At 33.3% G+C, this 25933-nt stretch overlaps 2 protein-coding genes across 4 annotated transcripts in view; both read right to left on the bottom strand.

Annotated features, from left to right (window-relative positions):
* The window catches only part of LOC127843273 (coatomer subunit beta'-like), a 258575-nt gene that overhangs the window by 81963 nt on the left and 150679 nt on the right, over window positions 1–25933 (bottom strand). The gene's annotated exons all lie outside the window — the stretch shown is intronic.
* LOC127843272 (uncharacterized) overlaps window positions 2254–25933 on the bottom strand; it is a 224718-nt gene continuing 201038 nt past the window's right edge. The window contains exons 1-5 of one of the 3 annotated variants that reach the window (XM_052373168.1): window positions 20033–20159; window positions 15410–16004; window positions 14696–14854; window positions 14329–14512; window positions 2254–8569 (exon numbers count right to left, since the gene is read on the bottom strand). In XM_052373168.1, the coding sequence (XP_052229128.1) occupies window positions 6204–8569; window positions 14329–14512; window positions 14696–14854; window positions 15410–15982 (3282 nt within the window). In that variant the 5' untranslated portion in view covers window positions 15983–16004; window positions 20033–20159 and the 3' untranslated portion in view covers window positions 2254–6203. Of the gene's footprint in view, window positions 8570–14328; window positions 14513–14695; window positions 14855–15409; window positions 16005–20032; window positions 20160–25933 lie in introns of those variants that run through there. The other 2 variants (XM_052373167.1, XR_008032189.1) reach the window with 2 other exon arrangements.

Genomic DNA, 25933 nt, shown 5'->3' with positions numbered 1-25933 from the left:
CATTTGACAAAACCTTAATTATGTCTATTATTTTACTTGGTTATAGTGCTACTGTAAACATATTTAAAAACCTTATTTTGCTCAATACTATGTGTTAACCTTTGACCTAGATCTGTGAAGCTGATCTTAGCCAAAGTGACATTGTTCTTGGGCGCGACACCCCCTCTTATTATACTGCGTACTTTTGCAAAGTTATTTGAACATCCATCCTTGCTGGAAAATGTTATGATCCGGAAAAAAGTGTTAGCTGCAATTTGTCTAAAATAGACATTTGAAGTTACATTACGACCTTTACATTGGGCCTGGGAAGCTGCTTTGTGGGTGTGACGCTACTTCTAATTGTTTTAACATAAGTATGACATCAACTTGTACCCATAGACTTGGTTCTTGCGTGCGTCCTTAGCTGGGCATTGTGGTTTTGAACCAATACGAATATTGAATCAAGTCCGAATATCCAGAATATTGAGCCAATGCCAAATAGCCAGTTGAATATGTTTCATTCGAATTATTGCGCATATAGAGCTTGGGTCGAATAAACAGCCGAGTATTGGGTATTCATACATAAACGCTTATCAAGCAAAAAACGAATTCCTTGCCAGGTATACACTCGCAACACTTCGAGTACCTAGTAACCAGCTGGGTTAAAGACTGGCTACATTTTTGCTTAGTTTGAATACCCAATATCCAGATTTTGTGTTTTTCATTCTAGCATTTGGATTCTCCAGTGTACGGAACTATCCGGAACTACACTGATAATTGATGTATTTGTGTACTTAAAATGTGTTGTTCATAGGTACTTACTGTATGTAAAACAGAACAACTTTTAGTACATATAGTTGTATAAATGTATATGTTTAATGTTGTAACGTCATTTACTAGATGTATATCTTTTGTAAAGGAAAACAATTGATTAATTCAAATATTGTGACCACGCAAGATCACCATAATATATATTTAAATGATATTTTGTAAAAACCTAAATTCGCTTTATAACTGTACTAGATACTGATGGTACCAAGTATTTAAGTGCCAAAAGTTAAATGTGTAGTATACTATTAAAATATTTACTGACATTGTGTCCTTTTACTCCGTGGTTTGAATACCAGTTTTAGAAAAAAGAAGCTTAACTTACAATATTTTCATATTGTATTTTGGCATCGACAAAGAACATATGTACAAATTATATATATATATATATATTTGAAGCTTTATAGGCTTTATTTGTATAGCCTATCCTTTGATAAATTTAATATGTATAATTCACATTATCCGACGTTGTGTTTCAATAAATATTTTTTTCTTAAAAGTTATCAAATTGTTTTCACCTAATCACCATCAAGATAGCGACACCCATGCCGTTGTTATACCCTGTATTACTTGTATTAATTGTTTAAATACCGCATACCTTCCAGCCATATTAGACAGAAAGTTACTAGCGTTTATTTCGTATTAATATTCGCTCTATATCTCGACTTTACTCGCTTCGAAATTTCTAAGAGGGATGACCTAATTACAGCTCCACAGCGGTCTTCTTACTTGCGATATTTCTATATCGGTTAACTATGGACATGACTGCCTTACCCCATCGGAACCGGGAGTCAATTAAGCTTGTAACACATAGCGTGACCCGATATCCGTCAGCTAGCTGTGATATTAATGTATATACAGTTGACTCTTTGATGGCGGATCTTCAATGAATTGTATGGCTCCCCTGGAAACGAGGTTTTCAAAGGCAAGATAGCTCTTTGGAAAAGTCTGGGTGTCGAACATTCTTTCTTGGTAAGAGCAAAAACTAACCGACGGCTCCTTCTCCATCTCTTGCACACATAAACTCATTAGATTTTCTTGTATAGTCAAATTCACCGACATCAAAGAATCATCCCTGTAATGTCGCACATGGCATTGTCTGAAAGGATGGGGAACAATGTTCTGGTTCGAAAGGACACGCATTTTATGGTCAGCATTAAGTAGTGGCGTATTGCTTGTCTTTTTAATAAAAGTGCGAAACAATTAAGAGTTTAGAGTATATATACCACGTTAAAACAAATGATTTTAAAAATCATATTATATGGCTAATTGACTGCAAGGAGCATTTATAAGTGATATATGTTTTTAAAGTAATATATATAAGTTGTTTGGTAGTGATTAATCAAGGATAGCAGTTGACTGCCAATATGTAAATGCCGGATCCTAAACAACATCTTAAAAATGTACGTTTGAATAATAACGAAAATGTAAAAGACGGAATGAAGCACAATGAAAGGCCAGAATAGATGAAAACAATGGCCTCTTCAGTAATATTTAAGGGTAAAGTTAAAGACGCATAACTAACATTGGACATGAGACAATCACGAACTGCTCAATGTTAGCTAAAAGTCTATGGGGTTTTTGGTTTGTGTTTTGCAACACATTTTTTTAGAAGACTGGAAACTGATACATACACACGCAACACATCTAAAGTGATACGTTATCTATATATAATTATAGACAGTGGCATGCCAAGAAATAAAAAAACAACACATCTAAAGTCATACTTTATCTTTATAATTATAGACAGTGACGCACAAAGACAAAGCCATTAGCATAAAATGTGAAAAAATCCCTACCTTATCCAAACGAAAATAAAAACTTACACATAATATGCACAATTTAAAACTAATGCTTAATATCTTAGAACATGTTTGTTTGTAATTGAAATATTCTACGAAAACATGCTGTAAATATAAGACAGCGTGCACTTTGTGATTCAAATAACATTAAAAAAAGTATTTATAAAGAAAAAAAACGTACACAACTAGATTTTCCAGTAAGTATACATATTTTAACTAAGTGTTAATTGTAATAAATTGTAAATATGCATATTCAGAGGAAAAAATGCATAAAAAAACACAAATAGGTACGTTTAAAAAAGACATTTTCAAGGATGAATACATAATTAAAGTATGCATATTTTTTATAAGCAAATAGTGTTTGCATATTCAGATAAAACAAGAGGGCCTGAAAGGCCCAAAGTCGCTCACCTGAGAAAACAAGATATTATTTGGAAAAATCTTCTGACCAAGTTTCACGAAGATCGGAAAATAAATGTGGCTTCTAGAGTGTTAACTATGTTTTACTATAGCCATTTAAGGACAAATGCCCCGCCCCCTGGCAGCCATGTTTTTTAACCAACCGGCATCATTTTTGAACTCGTCCAAGATATTATCGGGATTAATCTTCTGACCAAGTTTCGTGAAGATCGGACAGTAAATGTGGCCTCTAGAAAGTTAACAAGATTTTACTATAGCCATATAAGGAAAAATGCCCCGCCCCTTGGACGCCCTTTTTTCAAGCAAACATAATTATTTTTGAAGTCATCCAAGATATCATTGAGACCTCATCTTCTGACCAAATTTCATAAAAATGGACAATAATTGTGGCCTCTAGAGTGTTACCATGGTTTTACTATAGCCATATATATAGCCATATAATGAAAATTGCCCCGCCCCTGGTGGCCATGTTTTTAAAGCAACCAAAACCATTTTCGAACTCATCCAAGATATCATTGGGCCAAATCTTCTGACCAAGTTTCATGATGATCGGAAAATAAATGTGACCTCTAGAGTGTTAAAAAGGTTTTACAATAGCCATATAAGGAAAATAGCCCCGCCCTTGTAGTGGCCATGTTTTTCAACCAACCGGCATCATTTTTGCACTCGTCCAGGATATTTTGGGATGAATCTTCTGACCGAGTTTCATGAAGATCGGACTATAAATGTGGCCTCTAGAGTGTTAACAAGATTTTATTGCAGCCTTATATAGCCATATAAGGGGAAAAATGCCCCGCCCCTTGACAGCCATGTTTTTCAAGAAAACATAACCATTTTCAAACTCATCCAAGATATCATTAAGACAAATCTTCTGACCATATTTCATCAAGATTGGACAATAAATGTGGCCTCTAGAGTGTTAACAAGGTTTTACAATATATATAGCCATATAAGGAAAAATGCCCCTTCCCCTGGCAGCCATGTTTTTAAACCAACCGGCATCATTTTCGAACTCTTCCATGATATTATTGGGATTAATCTTCTGACCAAGTTTCATGAAGATTGGACAAAAAATGTGGCCTCTAGAGCGTTAACAAGATTTTACTATAGCCATATAAGGAAAAATGCCCCGCCGCTTGGCAGCCATGTTTTTCAAGCAAAGGTAACCATTTTTGAACTCATCCAAGATATCAGTGGGAAAAATCTTCTGAGCAAGTTTCATGAAGATTGGAAAATAAATGTGGCCTCTAAAGTATTAACAAGGTTTTACTAAAAACATATAAGGTAAAATGCCCCGCCCCCTGGCGGCCATGTTTTTCAACCAACCGGCATCATTTTCGTACTCATCCAAGATATTATTGGGATGAATCTTCTGACCAAGTGTTTTGAAGATCAGACAATAAATGTGGCCTCTAGAGTGTTATTAAGATTCTACTAGAGCCATATATAGCCATATAAGGAAAAATGCCCCGCCCTTTGGCAGCCATGTTTTTCAAGCAAACGTAACCATTTTTGATCCCATCCAAGATATCATTAAAACCAATCTTCTGACCAAATTTTATGAAGATTAGCCTCTAGAGAGTTAACAAGGCAAATGTTGACACCGCACAACGCACAACGCACAACGGACGACGGACGAAAAGCGATCACAAAAGCTCACCATGAGCACGTTGTGCTCAGGTGAGCTAAAAAAGGTTGAGAAAAGAAAAATAGGACATGTAATTGTGAGTTATGATATATAGGTCCAACATATATTTTTTTTAAGATTACAACTTGGTTCTTTGAGTTAAAAATAGTATTTGTACAAAGTTGTAAAGAACTACAATAGTCATAAATTTTAAATACTACGTTTGTTCTACAATATAAGTAAACAAGTCCCATTAAATCTCAAAGGATTCTGAATTATTACATGAAATTGATATTTTTCTTAAGTTATATTAATACTTTATGTATTTGTTTAGCTCCATTAATGTTTGGTATGAAATTATTTATTTTACACATGTATAAGTATAGTTTAATAAACAAAATTCCATTATTATGACTCTAGCTGTCTTTGTTAAATACCCAAAGAAGAAAAATTTTCTTATTCATGAAAAAAAACAACACAATTATCCTGGTATTATCTCATCACTTAATGCTTCAGATTTCTGACATTCCTAGAATAAATGTTCTAAATTTTCCTCACTTTGTTTGCAAAAAGAACGCAATGGATCATCATTTATTTTTATTTTTTTCAAAAGTCAATTTGTTCCAAGTACCCTATGAATTATTCTGTATTGGAATCACTGTATCTTTATATTATTTGTTATTACAAAGGATAGTTCAAAAATGCAATTCCATTCATTTTCATTAATTATGGTGTTGAGTTGTATACACCATTTTGCTTAAACTGAAGGCTGTACATTGTTTTAGCACCGGATTCCTGTTTTAATATACGTTATAATAATGGTGGAAAAAGGGTCTGATCATATGTTGTTTAGAACACGGTATACATTTTTTTTCACAAATTTATCTGAAATTTCTTTTCGAATTTAACAGTTCACTTATTCATCAACAGAAATAAAGGTTTTATTTCACAAGATGTCACATATACAGGGAATTCAAGCATCAAACGATGACTTGAAGAAAAAACTTTTATTTCCTATCAATATATTTGGTATTTACAAAAGTGGATAATACAACACTTCGTCTGCTTTTATTTCCAATTTACTACAAAAAATGGGAAAGTTTGAAAATCAATATTATACCATATATTTAATTTATTCCATTTGAATTTTAGGATCATACCAACACCTATTTTATATATCTGTATTACCAATACACACGTGAAGATCCATTATTCTAAACGATACAGTTGAGTAATAGCAAAACACAACCCTGGATTATATGCCAGTTGGATATTAAAGGAACACATTATCATAAAAAATTACTCTGAATACTACCGATGTCTTTTCGCCAGCAGTGTTGCACGTGGACAATATAATATGATCGTTTAAAAAAAGTCCAAACTGTTACATTGAATATCAACCACATTTACTATGCTCAGGTGTGCAAGTCCATGAATGGCGTTCGGTTGAAGCGTGATCCCTTCACCACGAAGATCAATAGTCTTCAGATGGTATCATGATGATACGTCCAACAATTTACACTCACATCCCTCAATTTCCAATATCTTCAGCAGTGCAAGTCCATCAAAGGAGAAAGTGTAGGCATGGCGATTTGTTCGCCTTCTTCGCCATGAAAATCAATAGTTTCCAGATTGTGACATGATGATAAGTTTAATTGTGTACGCTTACAATACCTTATCTTTAATTTCTTCAGTTGTGCAAGCCCATTTAATGCATTTGGTGTTAGCCTGATTCTGCCGCGGAAAATATCTAGTACTTCCAGTCTATGGCATGATGATAAATCCAAACCTTTACACTCACAGAAATGCAATTTTAATTTCTTCAGTTGTGCAAGCCCATTTAATGCATTTGGTGTAAGCGTGGTGTTAGCGTAATCTAGTACTTCCAGTCTATGGCATGATGATAAATCAAAACCTTTACACTCACATTTATGCAATTTTAATTTCTTCAGTTGTGCAAGCCCATTTAATGCATTTGGTGTTAGCCTGATTTTGCCGCGGAAAATATCTAGTACTTCCAGTCTATGGCATGATGATAAATCCAAACCTTTACACTCACATTCATGCAATTTTAATTCCTTCAGTTGTGCAAGCCCATTTAATGCATTTGGTTTTAGCGTGATTTCTGTGCCAAAAATATCTAGTACTTCCAGTCTATGACATGATGATAAATCCAACCCTTTACACTCACAGTCATTCAATTTTAATTCCTTCAGTTGCGAAAGTCTGTGAAAATCGTAAGGTCGTACCTTGAATTCTGTACACACTTCGAGGCTTTCAAGATTTCGAAAAGAAGATAAATCAAACTCACGCACTACTGTTTCGTCGTCCTTAAACTCTTTCCAACATCTATCAAATACATCGAGAACAGAGCCTATCTGAAGAAGCTTCGCGTTTGACTTGTTCATTTGCAAGATGCGACGAGAAGCGTCGCATTTAAAATTAGACTCTCTGAAACGACTGAGTTTAAGATCAATATCATTCGGATTCTGGCCATTTGCTTGCGCTTCGATAAACCCCGATATGTATGTGGAAAATAAGTATTCAGTAGTTGTAGTGCTGTCTATAATGCGAGACAATTCATTTGCTAATAAAATGTTTAAACCGCACAAAAAAATAAATATCTGATTTTCAAAAATCGCGTTAGAATTTTCGGCAAAGTATCTAGCAACGACAACAAGATCTGCACTGTTTAGTGCTATGTGAACAGCAGCTAGAAATTCCTGTACACTTTTATGAATAAATGAACACGTTGATCTTTGATATGTTCTACTGACACATTTTCTTTCCGTTATAATACCTGTCTTAAGGGCAAAGTCTTTCTGTTCTTGTGTCAGATAGTGCGACAATTGTCGATCGCTTATAACCAGTGCTTGTTCCTGCTCTGCTGAAAACAACATTAAAAATGCTGTTTTGGAAATGGCTTGCAGATGTTCATAACTTTGTTGAAGGTAACGTGTGTTTTGGAAGCACATCAATGGTGGCTGAACAAAAAAGATGATATTTTCACTCACTTTTTTAAAAAGACCGTCAATCAAAACAGTGTATATTTCGCAAAGCGACCCTGTCAATAGTGTTCCGTCAACCCAAGAACTTACAATAAGCGAGAGCAACATTGGCGAAAACAGTAAAGCATGTAGATTATTTTTTGATACATAGTGTACCAACTCGACAAACGTATTGCACCCAAAGCTATCAAGGAGTGATTTACACAGCTCATATGGATTACTGACTCCTTTCAGTTCAAATAAGCTGTCAATTTGAGATTTCCTGATGCGTTCATCAGTCAATTTCCACGGTCTTGTTGTTGTAAAAACTGTACAGTGGGTGTAACAGGAAAGCATGATAGGCTGAGCTAGTTTCCCTTGCGGATCCTTCCACTCGTCTAACCCGTCTTGTACCACCAAACACATTTCTTGTTGCATGATTTTATTCAGCATTACATACGCGTCTTTTCGTTCTGTATCAGTATAAACCATGTCGATTATCTGTTCTTTGATCATATTAGTCACATCACGTTCACAAATAGAATCTCTCAAAGTAATTAATAATGCAAGTTTAAATTCTTGCAACGTGTTTGCGTCACCAAACGTTTTAGAAGGAGATGCTAATTCACCTCCTTGATTACACCAGTCCAATACAAGTTTAGAAGCAAAAGTTGACTTTCCCATGCCAGCTTCGCCTTGTAAAAATATGCACTTGTTTACTTTTTCATTTTCACACGTATACAATATTTCTTTGTATGTTGTAATTGGATTTTTGGTTTTATTCCCGCCACTGCTTTCAACAACTCGGCATATTGCAGGCGCTGCATAGATCTTATTTAGGGATTCGTCGCCACTTGGCAATAATGCTGATATAGACACGTGACTCAGCTTGAGATTGTAATGATGTTTTAAACGCCCAACAAAATCTGAAATGTATATGCCATGTTTAAAACATTATCAGGAATAGCGTAGAAAAGGTAACAGAAGAAGTACAAGCAATTTTAGTTGAACTATCAGCAGCAATAAGAGCAGAAACACTAAAAGTAGTTGTGGTTGTAGATATATTTAGAGTAGCAAATGACGTAGTAGTAGAAGCATCAGCAGTATAAATAGTAGATGAAGAAGTAGCAGTTGTAGTAGTAGTAGTAAAACTAGTATTATAAGTAGTAGTAGTAGTAGTAGTAGAAGTAGAAGTAGTTGTAGTAGTAGTAGTAGTAGTAGTTGCAGTAGTAGTAGTAGTAGAAGTAGTCGTAGTAATAGTATTAGTAGTAGTAGTAGTAGTAGTAGTAGTAGTAGAAGTAGTAGTAGTAGTAGTAGAAGTAGTAGTAGTAGCAGTAGTAGTAGTAGTAGTTGTAGTAGTAGTAGTAGTAGTATAAGTATTATTATTATTATTATTAGTAGTAGTAGTAGTAGTAGTGGTAGTAGTAGTAGTAGTAGTAGTAGTAGTAGAAGTAGTAGTAGTTGTAGTAGTAGTAGTAGTAGTAGTAGTAGTAGTAGTAGTAGTAGTAGTAGTAGTAGAAGTAGAGTAGTAGTAGTAGTAGTGGTAGTAGTAGTAGAAGTAGTAGTAGAAGTAGTAGTAGTAATATAAGTAGTAGTAATAGTAGGAGTAGTAGTAGTAGTAGTTGTAGTAGTAGTAGTAGTATAAGTAGTAGTAATAGTAACCGCTTATGTTTTGTTCACATGTTTTGTTTTATAGTCGCACTGTATGTGTGTTTTTTTGTATGTTTGTATGATTTCAGAATGTATTGTCTATTTATGTTGTGTATGTGTAGATGTCTTTCCAGTAGAATCTGTGTGCGAACTTCAGCATTTTTGTATTGCCTATTTATTTGTTTTGACAGAGATAAAACGTATTGTGTATTTACTGCAATTGTGTATTGTGTATTGACTGTGGTAATTGATAATGGCTGTTGCTGTCTATGGTATGTTAACAAAAATGTCATCCTTTGTATTGAGAATGGATAATTTAAAGATTGTTTCATACAACTGTCGTGGTCTAAATGATGTTTCAAAAAGAGCTGATGTTTTTAAATATCTAAAAAGTCTAAATGCCCATATATATTGTTTACAGGATTGCCATTTCACTTCTTCAATGGAAAAACAAATTTACTCAAATTGGGATGGTGAATGCTATTTTAGTTTTGGCACTTCTAATTCAAGAGGAGTTTGCATTTTATTTAATAAATGTTTGACAAATCTGAATGTTAAAGTGCACAATCAAGAACAAGATATAAAGGGAAATTTATTAATTCTAGACTTAACAATAGATAACCATAGATTTACTCTGTGCACTCTTTATGGACCAAATACTGATACTCCTTTGTTTTATAGTAAACTTTTTAATATAATAGAGACCATAGGTAATGAGTCTTATATTTTATGTGGAGATTTTAATCTAGTACTTGACGTGAATATTGATTATGCCAACTATAAAACTTTGAATAATAATAAGAAGTCAAGGGAATTGTTATATTCTGTAATCAATGATAAAAATCTAATAGACACTTTTAGAGTTATAAACGGGGATACAAAATGTTTCACTTGGCGAAAGCCTAACACTGTCCAACAAGCTAGATTGGACTTTTTTCTAACAACTAATGATTTTAGTCAGTATATTAGGAAATCTGATATACATGCTAGCTACAAATCAGATCACTCCCCTATCACTTTGGAATTTAATTTTAGCAAAATAGAACATGGAAAGGGCCTGTGGAAATTTAATAATTCATTACTTTATGACCTAGAATATATTCAATGTATAAAACAAAAAATTGAAGAAATTAAGCAACAATATGTCTTACCTGTGTATAACATTGAATATCTTAACACTATAGAAAATGATTTAATACAGTTTACTATAAATGATCAACTGTTTTTAGAAACTTTATTAATGGAAATCAGAGGTAAAACCATATCATATTCGAGCTTCAAATCCAAAAAGAGAAAAGAAAGAGAATATTATATTTTAAAAGCAATTGAAGACATTGAAAAACAGTTAACAAATGAAAACATTGAAGAGCTCAATCTTTTGCAACAAGAACTCATAGGCATTCGAAACTTGAAAATGAAAGGCGCTTTCATTAGAGCTAAGGCGAAGTGGATTGATGAAGGCGAAAAACCCTCAAAATATTTTTGTAATTTGGAAGCACAATATGCATCTAATAAAAACATTCCTTTCATTGAAAACGATGAAGGTCAGCGGCTATTTGATAATCCTGGTATTTTAAAAGAAGCTGCCCAATTTTACAAAACATTGTATACAAAGTCTGTCTTTAATGACTCTTATAATGTACATGATGACCTTAAAGAAATAAACACAATTAAATTAAACACTGAACAATCTCAATCATTAGAAGGCCTTCTTACACTTAAGGAAATATTAATTACTTTAAAAAATATGAAGCATGACAAAAGCCCAGGATCAGATGGTTTTACAGCAGAATTTTTTAAAGTTTTTTGGAAAGATTTAGGCCACTTTATAGTGAGAAGCCTCAATTATGGTTTTACCTCTGGAACCATGTCAATTACTCAAAAACAAGGTATAATCACATGTATACCTAAAGATAATAAACCCAGACATTTTTTGAAAAACCTAAGGCCATTAACACTTTTAAATGTAGTTTACAAGCTTGCATCTGGGACTATTGCTAACAGATTAAAAACTATCCTTGATACTCTTATTTCTAAAGATCAGACAGGATTTATTAAAGGCAGATATATTGGTGAGAATACCAGACTTTTATATGACATTATGCAATATACAGAAGATAACAATATCCCTGGACTCTTGATGACCATCGACTTTGAAAAGGCGTTCGATACCCTTGAATTTGATTTTATAGAAAAAACATTAGATTATTTTAATTTTGGTACAACATTGAAAAAATGGATTTCACTTTTCCTACATAATACCTTGACGGCAATTCAAATCAATGGGTTTTTGTCAGAATTTATAACAATTCAAAGAGGTTGCAGACAAGGAGATCCAATAAGTTCCTATATCTTCATTCTGTGTGCTGAAATTTTGGCAATTAAAATAAGAAATTGTAATGAAATTAAAGGAATAGTGATAGAAAATATTGAATATAAAATTTCTCAGTTTGCTGATGATACATCTCTCTTTCTGGATGGCACAGATGTTTCCCTTAATGCTACCCTCGATCTTTTAAATAACTTTGCCTTATGTTCTGGATTGAAAATCAATTATGACAAAACAAACCTTATATGGATTGGCTCCAAAAAGTTTAGCATACAATCAATAAAAACTAAATATAAACTAGTCTGGGGCACAACAAATTTTAAAGTTTTAGGAATATTATTTGATGTTGATTTAAAGAAAATAATAGAAATAAACTTCACGAGTAAACTGGAAAAGCTGCACAATATCATAAATTTTTGGAAAAGAAGAAATTTAACACCCCTAGGAAAGATAACAGTTGTTAAATCACTACTACTTCCCCTTTTTACACACCTGTTTGTAGCTCTTCCTAGCCCAGGAGAAAAAGTTTTAAAACAAATAAATAGCCTTTTTTCCAATTTTATATGGGATGGACCAGCAAAAATTAAACAAACTATTGCTATTAAATCATATGATGATGGAGGAGTTGCCATGACTGATATATATGCTTTTGAAAAAACTATGAAAATGACATGGTTAAGGAAAATTGTATCAAGTAATGGAAAATGTTTCCAACTTGTATATTCTATGTTTGATGTGAAGAAAATGTTTAATTTGGGAAAAAAATACATAGAAAAAATTATGATAAGTTTAAAAAATTGTTTTTGGAGAGATGTCCTTACATGTTACATTGAGTATATTAATAAACAAAATGTGAGTAAGTGTGAAGATATCCTTGATATGCCGTTATTTTATAACCACAATTTTAAGATAGGTGGGAATATTATATATAACAAAAAAATGTATGATAGGGGAATTAGATATGTAAGAGATATAATGTGCACTTCTGGAGAATTTTTAAAACAATCTGTATTAGAAACTCTCACTGGCGCTAAAATTAACTTTCTTTTTTATGAAGGTTTAATTAGAACTGTGAATGCATTTATCAGGCTATCAGGACTTCCATTTATTAAAAAGCCAAATATACAATGTGCATATATATCATTTTACTTGAATAACATTGTATTTGGATATAATCAAAACAAACTTGTCTATAAATGTTTTAGCTATAATACAGATATACCCACTTGCCATTTAAAATGGAATACACTTTTTAATAACGTTGAATGGACAAAAGTGCATGCACTTGTTTTTATTATATCTAAAGACACTTACACTCAGTGGTTCCAGACAAGAATTGTTCACAGAATCCTAGGAACCAAATCTTTGTTATTTAAAATGAACATTGTTCATGACAATTTATGTTCTTTCTGTAAAGCAAATGAAGAAACCCTATTACATATATTCTGGGACTGCATTTTCACAAAGAGAATTGTTAATTATGTTGTAGACTTTTTAAGATCCCATAATGTGCAAAAATGTACTGATATTTCATGTCAAACAATGTTATTTGGTTGTACAAGTATTAACATGACTGATATTAATATTCTTATTCTTGAAATTAAAAAGTATATATTTGTATGCCAGAGAAAGGGTCTATTACCTTCAATAAGGGGGCTGAATAATTATCTTTGCGTAGCATGGGAGATCCAATCTAATACTAAATGTAAAGAAAAGAAACTACTTAACTGGTCAATTGTAAAACTTTTTGTAGATCAATAGAACAGTGTTATTGTAAATTGTGTTGTTTACTTAAAATATTTAATACCATGGTCGTTTGATTAATGTTTTTAATTGTCTGAAGTCAAAACGTTTGATTAAAGCTTATGTTTTTCTGAAGTCCAAACAATTGTTGTTGTTTTTGTTTCATAACATCGCATGTATGTGTCTGTGTATGTGTGAACTGTAGGATTGTGTCTATATAATGGAATGCATGGATTTTATTTACCTCTATTATATTATTCATTTGAATTGTTAAACAACTATATTATATACTAACAGAATAACATGAAAACTAATGATACACTTTGTAATGTATGGAGGTGAATAAACGCTATAAATTCAAAAAAAAAAAAAAAAAAAAAAAAAAAAAAAAAGTAGTAATAGTAGTAGTAGTAGTGGTAGCAGTAGTAGTAGTAGTAGTAGTAGTAGTAGTAGTAGTAGTAGTAGTAGTAGTAGTAGTAGTAGTAGTAGTAGTAGTAGTAGTAGAAGTAGTAGTAGTAGTAGTAGTAGTAGTAGTAGTAGTAGTAGTAGTAGTAGTAGTAGTAGTAGTAGTTGTAGTAGTAGTAGTAGTAGTAGTAGTAGTAGTAGTATTAGTAGTAGTAGTAGTAGTAGTAGTGGTAGCAGTAGTAGTAGTAGTAGTAGTAGTAGTAGTAGTAGTAGTAGTAGTACTAGATGTAGTAGTAGTAGTAGAAGTAGTATTATTATAAGTATTATTATTATTATTATGATTAGTAGTAGTAGTAGTGGTAGTAGTAGTGGTAGTAGTAGTAGTAGTAGTGGTAGTAGTAGCAGTAGTAGTAGTAGTAGTAGTAGTAGTAGTAGTAGTAGTTGTAGTAGTAATAGTAGTGGTAGTAGTAATATGTTGTTGTCAATTTTAAGTTTGATACACGTCTAAATGGATTGGCATAGATATTGTTAAAGATCAATGCACTTATTTAGAGTTACCTTTTACAGCTTGTTCGTAGTCTTCGTCCTCCAGTGCTGCGTGTTTCTGATAGAAGTTCTCAACAAACACTTTCATCTTCATCGATTCATCGGCCACTTGCTTCATTTCGTTCAATGTGTCCTGTGCATTCTTCAGTAACTGACTCATTTCTGCCTCGGTTATTTTTAAGCTGTCATTTTGAAGCTGTAAAAAGTGTTTATACTATGGATACATATTATTTTTGATACATATTGTATACAAACATATTGTCCAATACTGATGTGTCGCAAAATTTCTAACAAACAATTCAGCATATGCCAGTGAGCAAATGATTTATAGTAAAATAAATTTATCGTTTTTGTTTAGTAAACCAATTTGAAGTATAACCTGTTTTATTTTGTTGATTGCCTCATGCGCGTGTACATCCTGGCCTAAACATGTCGGGTCACTCAGAAGACCAATAAACGTGCTAAAGGCACTCTGCAGATCGGTATTGTTCATTTTACAATCAGAGTTATGGCGAACAGCTCTACCTATTTCTCGTGCCTAAACATAAACAAATACACATATTATATATGGTAACAATATCACCAATTATGAATTGGTACTACATATAGGATCTGGCCCGAGTTGTCATATCAAACCATATTTAAGTAAACGAGTTCAGGAATTTTGTTAGTAAGCGAGCCTTTGGCGAGCTTACTAACGAATTTCCTGGGCGAGTTTAATAGAATATGGTATGATATGACAACGAGTGTCAGATCTTTTTTATCACATGCTTTTAAATTAGCAAATTAAATAAATATTTACGCAGACCTAATGATAAAATCCCGAATGTCGTTTACATTTCTTGACGTCATTTGACGTTGCAACGTCATTTCAGCAAAATAACAAAATGCGATTGGTCAATAAACGAAAACTAAGCCAATGAAAACGCTTAAAAATGTTTTATTACACATGTGTAATATAAAAAAATATGTAATGGTTGTATTACATTGGAAACAGGGTATAGCATGTGATAAACAAATATAGTATATTGAATACGGCATAAATGGCTAGAACATGTTAAGTCCGGTACGAACACATTGAAATGAGCATTACCTTTGATAACAGACACGCCGATCCAAGTGGTGCTATAGAAAATGAAACCTTGCTGTCAAAGTGTTTGCAGTTCAGCATAACACTGATGATACCGTTGAAATCTGTTTCATGCGCAGAACCCACTCCAGTATACCCGTCTGGAGGTAAAAAACATTTAGCGATCTGCCAATGATTGTTTTCCCAGTGTTCAGCCGCTGTATTCTTCCAGGATGGTTGATCGTAACGATGTTCTTGTATTATTTCATCTCGAACTTCATCACATATTTTCAAGCTGCACGGTCTGGGTTTTTTGTTTGGAGCATTATGCATGGACTTACAAAAATATTTACCTTGCTTTTTGCACACGTTATGTGTTGGGCATTTTAACAAGTTGGCTGTACAACAATTTGTGCATACTGTAGTTGCGGGTAGATTTAGCCTGCGCCGAACTTTTTGAAACATACGGGTATGGACGTCCTTCAACTCTCGGTCAACGAACACTTCTAAAGCATGTTTCGCTATGTTAAGCCCAAGACATCCCTTCAGCCAATTAGTTATTTCTTGTTCAGAGAACACATCTGCCAGACACGCCATTGTTATGTTTTATTTACGCCACCTTGAAAGAATACAAAGTGCACCGAATGTATTCACCCGTTACCTTTATGTACATAGAAAATATTTAATCGGGTTGAATATTTTAACGATATTTATTAATTAAATTCCCAATTGCTTTACCAGACATCACTCGTCTTGAGATTGAAATTAAAGTATGCATTTGTAACAGGCTGACAGACAAACAATGTATTTGTTCACAAGAGATAGATAATAAGTTAACGATGAAAAAATAGCAACCGTTCATTTCGGAATCGTAAATTATGATTTAGAACTACACTCAAATGCCATTAAAAAGCTGCAATAACATTTATATCAATTTGAAGAATATTTATCAACGGATTTGGTCAAAAGTTGGAATATAACCTCATAAATTATAGTTCATGCCAACTGGTCCGCGATTCAATGAACAATCATTAAACGAGCAATATCACTCTATAATAAAGTCACAATGTGCCAATATTTTATTTTAGAGAAAATCATTCAACAATTTATCTAAATCGAACATAATAACCAATTATCCATTCCAATCAGCTCAGCACTATTTGTCAACTCGTTGATCTAATGACAGATTGACAAATCAGCGAGAATCAATAATATAAGCTGAAAAGCTATGGAACCTTTATCAACTCCATAATACGGGTTCATCCTTGTCCCCGTACGCTACGAAGAGTTGAAGTTGGTGCCTTTACAATAATGTTCAACTCGTGACAAACATGTTTGATAAATTTTGGATGGGATTATTCTGATTTCCGGTCAAGTGTTCGCTATGTGTGATAGAATAAGAATAATGAAAAGCCATAATCATGAGATTTATTCATTTTAACACCCTCGTGTCTTTTACTTAAGTCAAGATACAAATTGCCTTTACAATACAGGCAATACAAACCACACTACATACAACATATAAAGGTTTGAAGCTTGGGTCTCTACCTTTAAAGGGGTGAAACACTTGTTCGAAGTACTTTTTCGAAGAACCATGTCTATAAAAATAAATTGCCATTGACTCTCCTGGTCATTTCTCTTAAAATGTCGTATCATGTCTGCATTGTAAACTGTAAACTATTAATAATAATAATCAAAATTTCACAAGTTTACTGTTGAAAACAGTTTCATTAAATATAATCAACAGATATATGTTCATATCGACTAAAGCTTCAAATAAACTTGTTGGGCCTACCTTTAAATGTTATTCTTCATTTTCCACTTTAGTTATGTACCGAATTACGAGGTTTAATATGAAATATTAAATTTTATTAGGGTCTTAGACTGCCTCTCTCCGATGATGATTACTACAAATGCTTTGTTAGTTTATAGGTACGACAATGTTAGGTGAAATATGAAAAGGAACATAGGTAGAGGTTTTTCGAGCTCTTTCGTCTTCAGTTTCATCTGAAAAAAAACTTCAACCCGGCACCTTCCTTGTATTCTATTAACCTAGATTCTATTACGTGTACAAACAATCTTCTCTGTCGACGGGTTTCTACCCTAAATCCGATTGAATGTATGCGTACATCTCTTAAGACATAGTCCTCTTAATCTACCTATCACTTCTATAGATTGTTATCTACTAGCGATACCGAAACCGCTAACCAACTCATTGTTTACATGTTTAGCTGACATACCGGCGAAAATACATTTTAATTTAATTAATAAACAAACAGAGATGGCACGGTATATTGTTGTTACTATCATAACCGACTTCTATGCACATAAATTCGGTTATAATTTGTTTATGGGCCGGTGGCCTTATATGCATCAATGAAGATTGATTAACTATCCTTCCTTAAAATCAATTTACCATTGTAAGCATTGTTAATTTTGCTAAATGTGTTTACAAGTTTTTGGTAAACAAATTGATGGTTATATTAACATTGTATTAACATTTACATTCAACGAAATAATTATGCATTACGGATTTCAGGCATCGATAACTCGCGTTTAAGCGGGCAATCTCGTGTATGGAACTGATGTCCCTTGAATGTTTACAACGTAAGATGTATATCATTTGTATAATACACATGTGACAGGGGATTTGGCAGTCGATGAACATGAAATGACAAAAGTTGTTGAATGACAACTTTTTGATGTCAAATGCCAAATATTAAATCTCTGTTGTTTCATATAAAAAAGCGGAGACTTTGCTACCCCTGGCTGAGACTGTACTTTTCCTAGTGGACACTTTTTCTTGTAGAGAATGTACTCACCCTTAGTAGTGACTTAACTTACCCTTGCAATGATTTTAATCCTACTTCAGAACTTATACTTCGTATATCTGAGAATATTTTCTCTCCCCCGAGGAGATATTGTTCTCTCCCTAGCAGAAACTGCAATAAATCTACAAGAAGTAGAGCCTATACTCCCATTAATTGTGACTGTACTTCCCGTTGCAGAGACTCAACTACCGCGTGCAGAGAATATAATTAATTCAAGCAACTATTATACTTCTCCAAACAGATCCTATACCCCTCCTAGCAGACACTATCCTCCTTCTAGCAGAGATTGTATTTCTCCTATACTCCCCCCCTAGCTAGGATTTTACTTCCCATTGAATAGACTGTATTTCCCCTAGCAATGAATATCCTCCTTCCAGCAGCGACTATACCTCCCCTAGCGAATAATACTCCACTTTACAGAGAATCTGCTCAACCCAGTAGAGACTGTAATCCCCCTTGCAGAGACTGTACTTATTTGTCTAGAAGAGCTTTCAATACCCTAAGCTGTGACTCTACTCCGTCTGGCAGAGACGGTACTCCGCCTAGCAAAACTTATAATGTATAATAAGTCAAATTGTATATATTCAAACTGAAATGTGTACCTATTTCAACACTTAGTAAGTCCCCTCGACACGGACCTTTACCCTGTCGACTTCAAAATCTATAGTTGCATTTTTTACAACTAGATAACAGCCTTACCACTTGGCTAATGCTAGATCTTAGTATACGTACGATAACGTACCGGAATCAAATATAAATATGAAAAGAACTGTCGGATATTGTGATTGACAAACGATCGACGTATAGGTGAAATGAAAATCCCTTAAAAGGGAAAATTATTTGTTCAGAAAATCATGTCGATAAAAAATAAATCATCAATGACGCTCCTCATTTATTTCTCTAAGAATACGTTAACGGTTTAAGCTGTAATCCATAGATACTTTTTCTTTCAATTCAATCTACAATTTTACTTTTGAAAATTGTTTACTAAAATATGTTCACGACAAACACCTTCTAAACCTCACAAAGAAAGCTTCAAATAAAATTATAGGCCTAACCTAAAATTATTGACTTTCATTTTTCCATTTCGAGAGATACCTAGTTACAATTATAAATAAGTGGACTTTATCAGGTTCGGAGACTGATTATGATTGCTTGGTCAGCTTATAAGTACGACAATGTACGATGAAGTATGAAAACGAACATAGCTCGAGCTTAATCGACCTATTTTGTTTTCACGTCCAACCGAAAATGGTGTTTCCTACCCAGCACCTACCTATTCCTTTTTAAAATATATAATTCTACTTAATTTATAAGAATCTTCTCTTTCGACGAGTTTCTAACCCTAATCAGATCGAATTTATAAGTAGATCACGAAAAATAGTCACCTAACACTTCCCATCACTACTATCAACCATATATACATATTAATTCTTTATATGCGTAGCTGACATACAAGTTAAACGTCCATTTTCAATCAAACATGGAACAAACAGAGAGTGTACGATCCATTTTAACATATTTGAAAATACAAAACCATGTTGAGTCGTTGATTTAATTGGCCTGGATATCATACTAATAAATAGCTTTTAGCTGTGGTGACTATTGGATGAAAACAAGTATACCTAACGAACAATAGAGCCAAAAAGCCCTATTACACTTAATCAAATTGCCACAAATAAGCAATTCCCAAAAATACACAATATCTATTAAATACTTAACAAGCAAGTACATGTATTAATCTGACGTGGTCCAATCCCAAATCAGTCAATGTTGTTCATAACCTTTTAAAAATGAGTAAAAAGTAAACACGTACTTGTTTTTCAATTCCTGACGTCACAATTCTCTCTTCTGCGTGCGTATAAGGTTTAAATATTCAAACTGGTAAATACATTATTTATATACAAATATATATTTAACATGTCATCAGTGTAACTCTTAAGAACATAAGCTAAATTGAAACACGATAAAACTTTTGCAAAAGCTGTTATCAAGACTATGTCAGTCTATGTCATGTTACCAAAATTATCATTTATCGTGAGTTGATAAAATAAAGGGACCGTCAACCAGATTGACGAAAAAAAAAAGAAATGTTCTAAAATACCGAATATATTTTACAATTATTAGTTTATATTGATTAAAATATCACGACTGGTATCTTACATTACTTGAACAAATTGTTAAGTTTTCATATTTACAGCATATTCGGTAATAAAATTTTACTGGGTATGTGTACCAGGTTACTACCAGTTAACTATAAATAACGCAAGTAGATTGATCATCATCGTAACGTGGTAAACCCAGGAATGCAAATTGTGCATGCGTAGTGAATTGTATAAATTATATATATATATATATATATATATATATATATATATATATATATATATATATATATATATATATATATATACAATGACCAATATACTTGCGTTATTTATAGTGTGTATATCGCTATGTCACATATTTTCGCGATGTACTTTCGGTATCACATCGCGAAATTTTATTATCGAATATACTGAAAATATTAACTTTTTTTCGAATAATGTAATAAACTAGTCGTGATATTTTAATCAATTTAAACTAATAATTGTAAAAAAACGGTATTTTATAACTTTTTCTTTTTTTGTCAATCTGGTTGATGGCCCCTTTAAATGTACAAGTCGAGATGAATCATGTATTTAATACGCTGCAGGAAAAAAAGGTTTTATTAAAGTTAGGTTTTTATTAAGTACTTCTTAATTATGTTATAAATATTACTTTTGCAATCATAAGGTGCTAGTTGGATTCTCCATTCATGGTCTTTATTACCAATTTTTATTTCTGAAAGAAAGTAAAGCATATTTGTATCATTTAAAATGTACACATATATACAGTATAACATTCAAGTATTTACTATTTAATGTCAATAAATTAGTGGTGTGATTTAAAATCGTGTGTTATATGTTGTATTGATACCCCACAACATAAAAAAGGTTAGGGAATGCTTTATTATTTGTAATGTATACTTAGTGTGCTTTATCTTGGTTTGAGATACCACTAATTTTTGTGCCCTAACAACGATTAAAATCATTTTCGCTTACACGTTATTAGCACTATCAATGAAATGAACACCAAGATAATAACGACACACAATCGCATGTTATCTCTATCGTTTTGGCTAACCTCAGATTCAGTTATCAACTGCCCTACTATCACATTAATGTATTGCTATGTTTAGAAAAATACACTCATAACTATTTTACACCGGCGTTTCAAATAATTTATCTCAAACAATATCAACTACCCTTTCGCAGATTTTGTTTCAATAAAAGGCACGTTGCAGCACTAAATACTAATGTTATATAGCGTATGTATATATTATAAGTTTAATTGATAAATCTTACTTTTTATCAAAATAGTTGTTTTATTAATAAATAATATCTTACACACGATCTAGATGCACAAAGAACTATTGTTAACTGTTCACACAATTGAGGATGACTATATGTAGTCAGCAATACATGTTGTTTATGGATATTTAGACATATTGCCCAACTAGTATGACTTATTGTCAATCTCTGATTGCAAAGTACTCGGTTATTAATTATTGAGATGCATTCTTTGGTTCGGAGTTAGAGGATTTTGAGCATGATGACGTAATATTGAAACATTTTAAATCGACGTTATTCTTATCTTTTGAGTTTCATGGGAATTACATAAACGCCTGAAGTACAACGTTAATTGATACATTGATAGCTAAAAGAAAAGGAGCTTCGATACAGCATTTTATTTATTAATATTTAAAACATGAAACACTGACCATTGCCTGTAATGCGTTTTGGGTCTTAGTTTAATATTTAAGAACATAGATCAATAACCACAAGTGTGTAACATGTGAAATAACAAAGTATCAATCATTTGATTGTAGATTGAATTATGTATGGTAAATAATAGCAAGACATGGGGCCTCCGTTATAATAAGCACATGTAATGGTCATCAGCAATACATATGACATAAAGCTTTGTCAATATAAGCCACAGCCAAATGAACAACCTACTACAATATGGGTCGCTATGTTTACAAATTATACTTTCAAACTTACTATCTTTAAGAAAAATCAATTCAATGTGATCTCTTTTTATATTTTTATTATATACCTATTTAATGCTTTTTAACAAAATACAGGTTGTATCAATCGTTGAAATAAAAAATCCCGTATTACGCTACTCGCTGTTTCCAATTCCGTATTAACATACTAGCCGGACTACTTCGACCCATTTAATAACGTCACATTACACGCACCGAAAATAGAAATATTTTATATTACGAAATATATTACGTAGCACATCGTGTGACGTCATTTCTGTGACAAAACACAATAGCTTTATCTTAACTCTGTACGTGGTATTTTTTAGCAGTAAACTATGTGTTAAAAACGTATTTTGGAGTGTGTGTTTATCATGCATAAATTTATATTTCGATAGGAATACAATAAAATAGTGTGGTTTAAACTAAGTTTCGATAAAGACATGGAAGATAGAAGTGGAAGTGCATATCGTTTTAACGTTTTTGTTATAAACATCGGATTAAAGTTGTCAACTTAGTTGTTATGAAAATTATATTAACGATGGCATTAAGGTAAGCGTGTCGGAAACCTGTGTTTTCCCGGTTCGAATGTTTACACGTTAATTTACATAAACTGTATTCATACGCGTCACTATGGCGTACCGTTTTAGTCATTGTTTTGTCAGTTTTGTTAAAGTAAAAAATACATTTGTTAACTGTTTTCGTTAGTTGTTTTATATAATACAAGAAATATTACGCTTGTCAATTGTTCCAAGAGTTTGTATCACTCTCGTGGCCTGTGCTATTTCGCATCACACTCGAGGCTCCGCCTCTCGTGTGATACGTCATCACACAAGCCACTCGAGTGATACAAACTCTTGGAACAATTGACTAGCGTAATATTCCGTATTTATTGCACATTTGGACGAGATTGACCCGATAATTGTGCTTGTGGTAATACACCTTTATATGCTGCCATCAAAAATCAATCTTGAATATGATTTGGTAAACAATAACAGTCAAGACAATAAAAAAGTAAATTCGAATGCAATTGTTTACCGCGAAAATATATACCAACAGAAAGTACAAACGTATTGATAATATTTGCATTACATATGAAGTGATCCTGATGAAAATCAAGCGTTCAGTTAATATATGTATTGTCATTTAAGAACCATAGTCATAAAATGTAACCCTGATGAAAACGGATATTTTTTGGTCTTAAAAAGCATGACAACATCCGTCAAATATATACATGTACCATTGTAATGATATTTACACACAACTTGTCAATATATGGTCACTGCAGAAAATCAAGCAAGATTTACTGGAAACTGACAAGCCCGCATATGCAATTTCTAAGATAAGTATTATCCTGTTCTTACCGATAATTGTATTCATCTTCACCAGTAAATAATACCGACATGTGTATACAAGTTTGGTTACTTACTTACGACATGCATGGGCATCTAACAATTCCCAGAATATCAGTCCGTCACTCCAACTGACATATTGATAAAGTGCATAATATAAGAAGTGTGTAATTCGATCACGTTGTGCGTCGAATAAAAAAATAATAGTTATTGGCAGTGTTAAGATTTATAATTTACAAAGGACTGTCACATAACCTACACTGCTTTGTGGTTAACTCTGTGTGCACATGGTCAACAAGTATTTATATAACTTTATTTCCTCCAAATACATGAAGCGCTTAACAAATAATCAGACAAAATGTAACAAGAAGCATAAGCTTAGTATGTATACATAGCACAATATCTTACACATCTTAAGTGTTAAACACAGTTAACATTTTTTTTAAACCTTTGTATTTGGGACAGTTAACTTTGACAATATAAACAGAGTAAAATTTTATACACGGGAGTTTGAACTAATATTTATAGGCATGGAATACAATGAAGTACAGGTTTTCAAGTTACGAAATTCTACGATATTTTTGTGAATTATTTTTTACCATAGTGCCCGAGCAAGAGTGTTACATGTAAAACGTATCCCCTCACCCATCTATATAACGTTTTGAGAACTTCAAAATTTGACGCGCTTGCGTTGAGGAACTTTTGACACACAAATAAATCTGTTGTTGTTCAAGACGACGAAGAGGTCAATTGCACCATTGTAAGTAGAAGTCTACCCAGCAGGTTTGGATGACGAATGCAATCGTGCGTGCAATGTGGGGATTATTAAACGGGCAGAAGAAAAATTTATGTTCAACAATGTTGTCATACCGTTTGAAGCACTTGTGACATACGCCCTATCGCTCTATTAACTGCATTCACTATGGGCAGTAAATCTGGATGGGTTTTCGAGATTGCATAAGGCACATATGGGTTACCGTCCTTCGGAAATACTTCGGTCAAACCTGGTCTTTGAATGCATCATACCGCGTCTGGACGGATTTGTCGCATGTCTCTGGAGGATGCTCTTCCACTGCACTTTTGAAACGAAGGTCCCACTGCTCGACTACATATTCAGATACTCATTTAGATTGTATTTATGAATTTACCTAAATATATTTGGGATGAAACCTTTGTTTTGATAATCAAGGTAAAAACGCGTTAGTCTTTTTAGGAACACGTGCTTGGCCAAGTATCTACAAGGAAGTCTGCATAACTGTCCCAAAAATGAAAGCTTCCTTGTGTCAACACCTGTTTCGAGCGAATCCACATCTAACGCTGCGAGTGAAAAGTCAGTGCTGGTAAACGCTTTGTGTGGGATGCCACCAGTCTTTACATGTCCGTTTTCAAGCACGTATTCCAAAGTTTACATTAGGTAAAACCACTGATTGGTATAACATGTTAAGTGTAAGTGGGTTTAAACTTCTTGGATGTAACTCACTATTCAGTATGTTTAGGAACGTTCCTCGAAATTGTTGCTAGCGTCGTTAAGTGATTTGGCTGTAGACAGTGACTCGTCGCATATAAGATCTATGTGGTTGTACACCTGAACTTAATTTAGTTGGTGCGTTCCCATATACCGCTTTCTTTCACGACAAGACCTCACACTTCATTAAAAGCGATAATGCTACACTTGTCGGAGTTATACTCGAACAGCAAATGCTTCGAGTACTTGTCACAAATGTATAACATGCATTGTAGCCCATGGCGGGATAATGATATCAGAATCATATCATCCGCAACGGTCGGTGCACAAATACTGTTTCGCTCCACTTCCTGAACACATGGTTAACCAGCAACGAACCCCAACCCACGCGCTTGAGGCCTTCGATGACCAACCTTTCTGCCTGTACATTCACCATATTAATGTGATATTTAAAGATGCATTAAGGCATTAAAGCAAAAGTGATGATATTAGAGAATATATCTGGGTCATATCAGCTCTGGCTTTTTAAGTAGACTCAAGTGATAATAATGTGTCTTTAAGAATGGCAGTGTTACTAGGTGTTTTACTTATATCTTGCACTAGGCATTATTTTTCAACCAAAAGATCTACAGACTATTTACTAGGCCGGAGCATAACCATAACCTAGTATTTGAGGGAATGCCCCTTGTGTCAGAGGGAAAAGCAGCATTCCAGCCCCCTCCTCAAGCATCAAACTCAGTGTGCATTTCAGTTTCTTCAGACGAATCCTACGGTCTTTGCTTTTGATGGCATCAACTAGTTTAAAGGCCCTTAGCGATTCATATAGTTCGG

The sequence above is a fragment of the Dreissena polymorpha genome, chromosome 8 (genome assembly GCF_020536995.1).
Source record: "Dreissena polymorpha isolate Duluth1 chromosome 8, UMN_Dpol_1.0, whole genome shotgun sequence".
Taxonomy (NCBI): Eukaryota; Metazoa; Mollusca; class Bivalvia; order Myida; family Dreissenidae; genus Dreissena; species Dreissena polymorpha.
The sequence above is the reverse complement of the archived record's forward strand: the minus strand, read 5'-3'. Positions and strand labels throughout refer to the sequence as shown.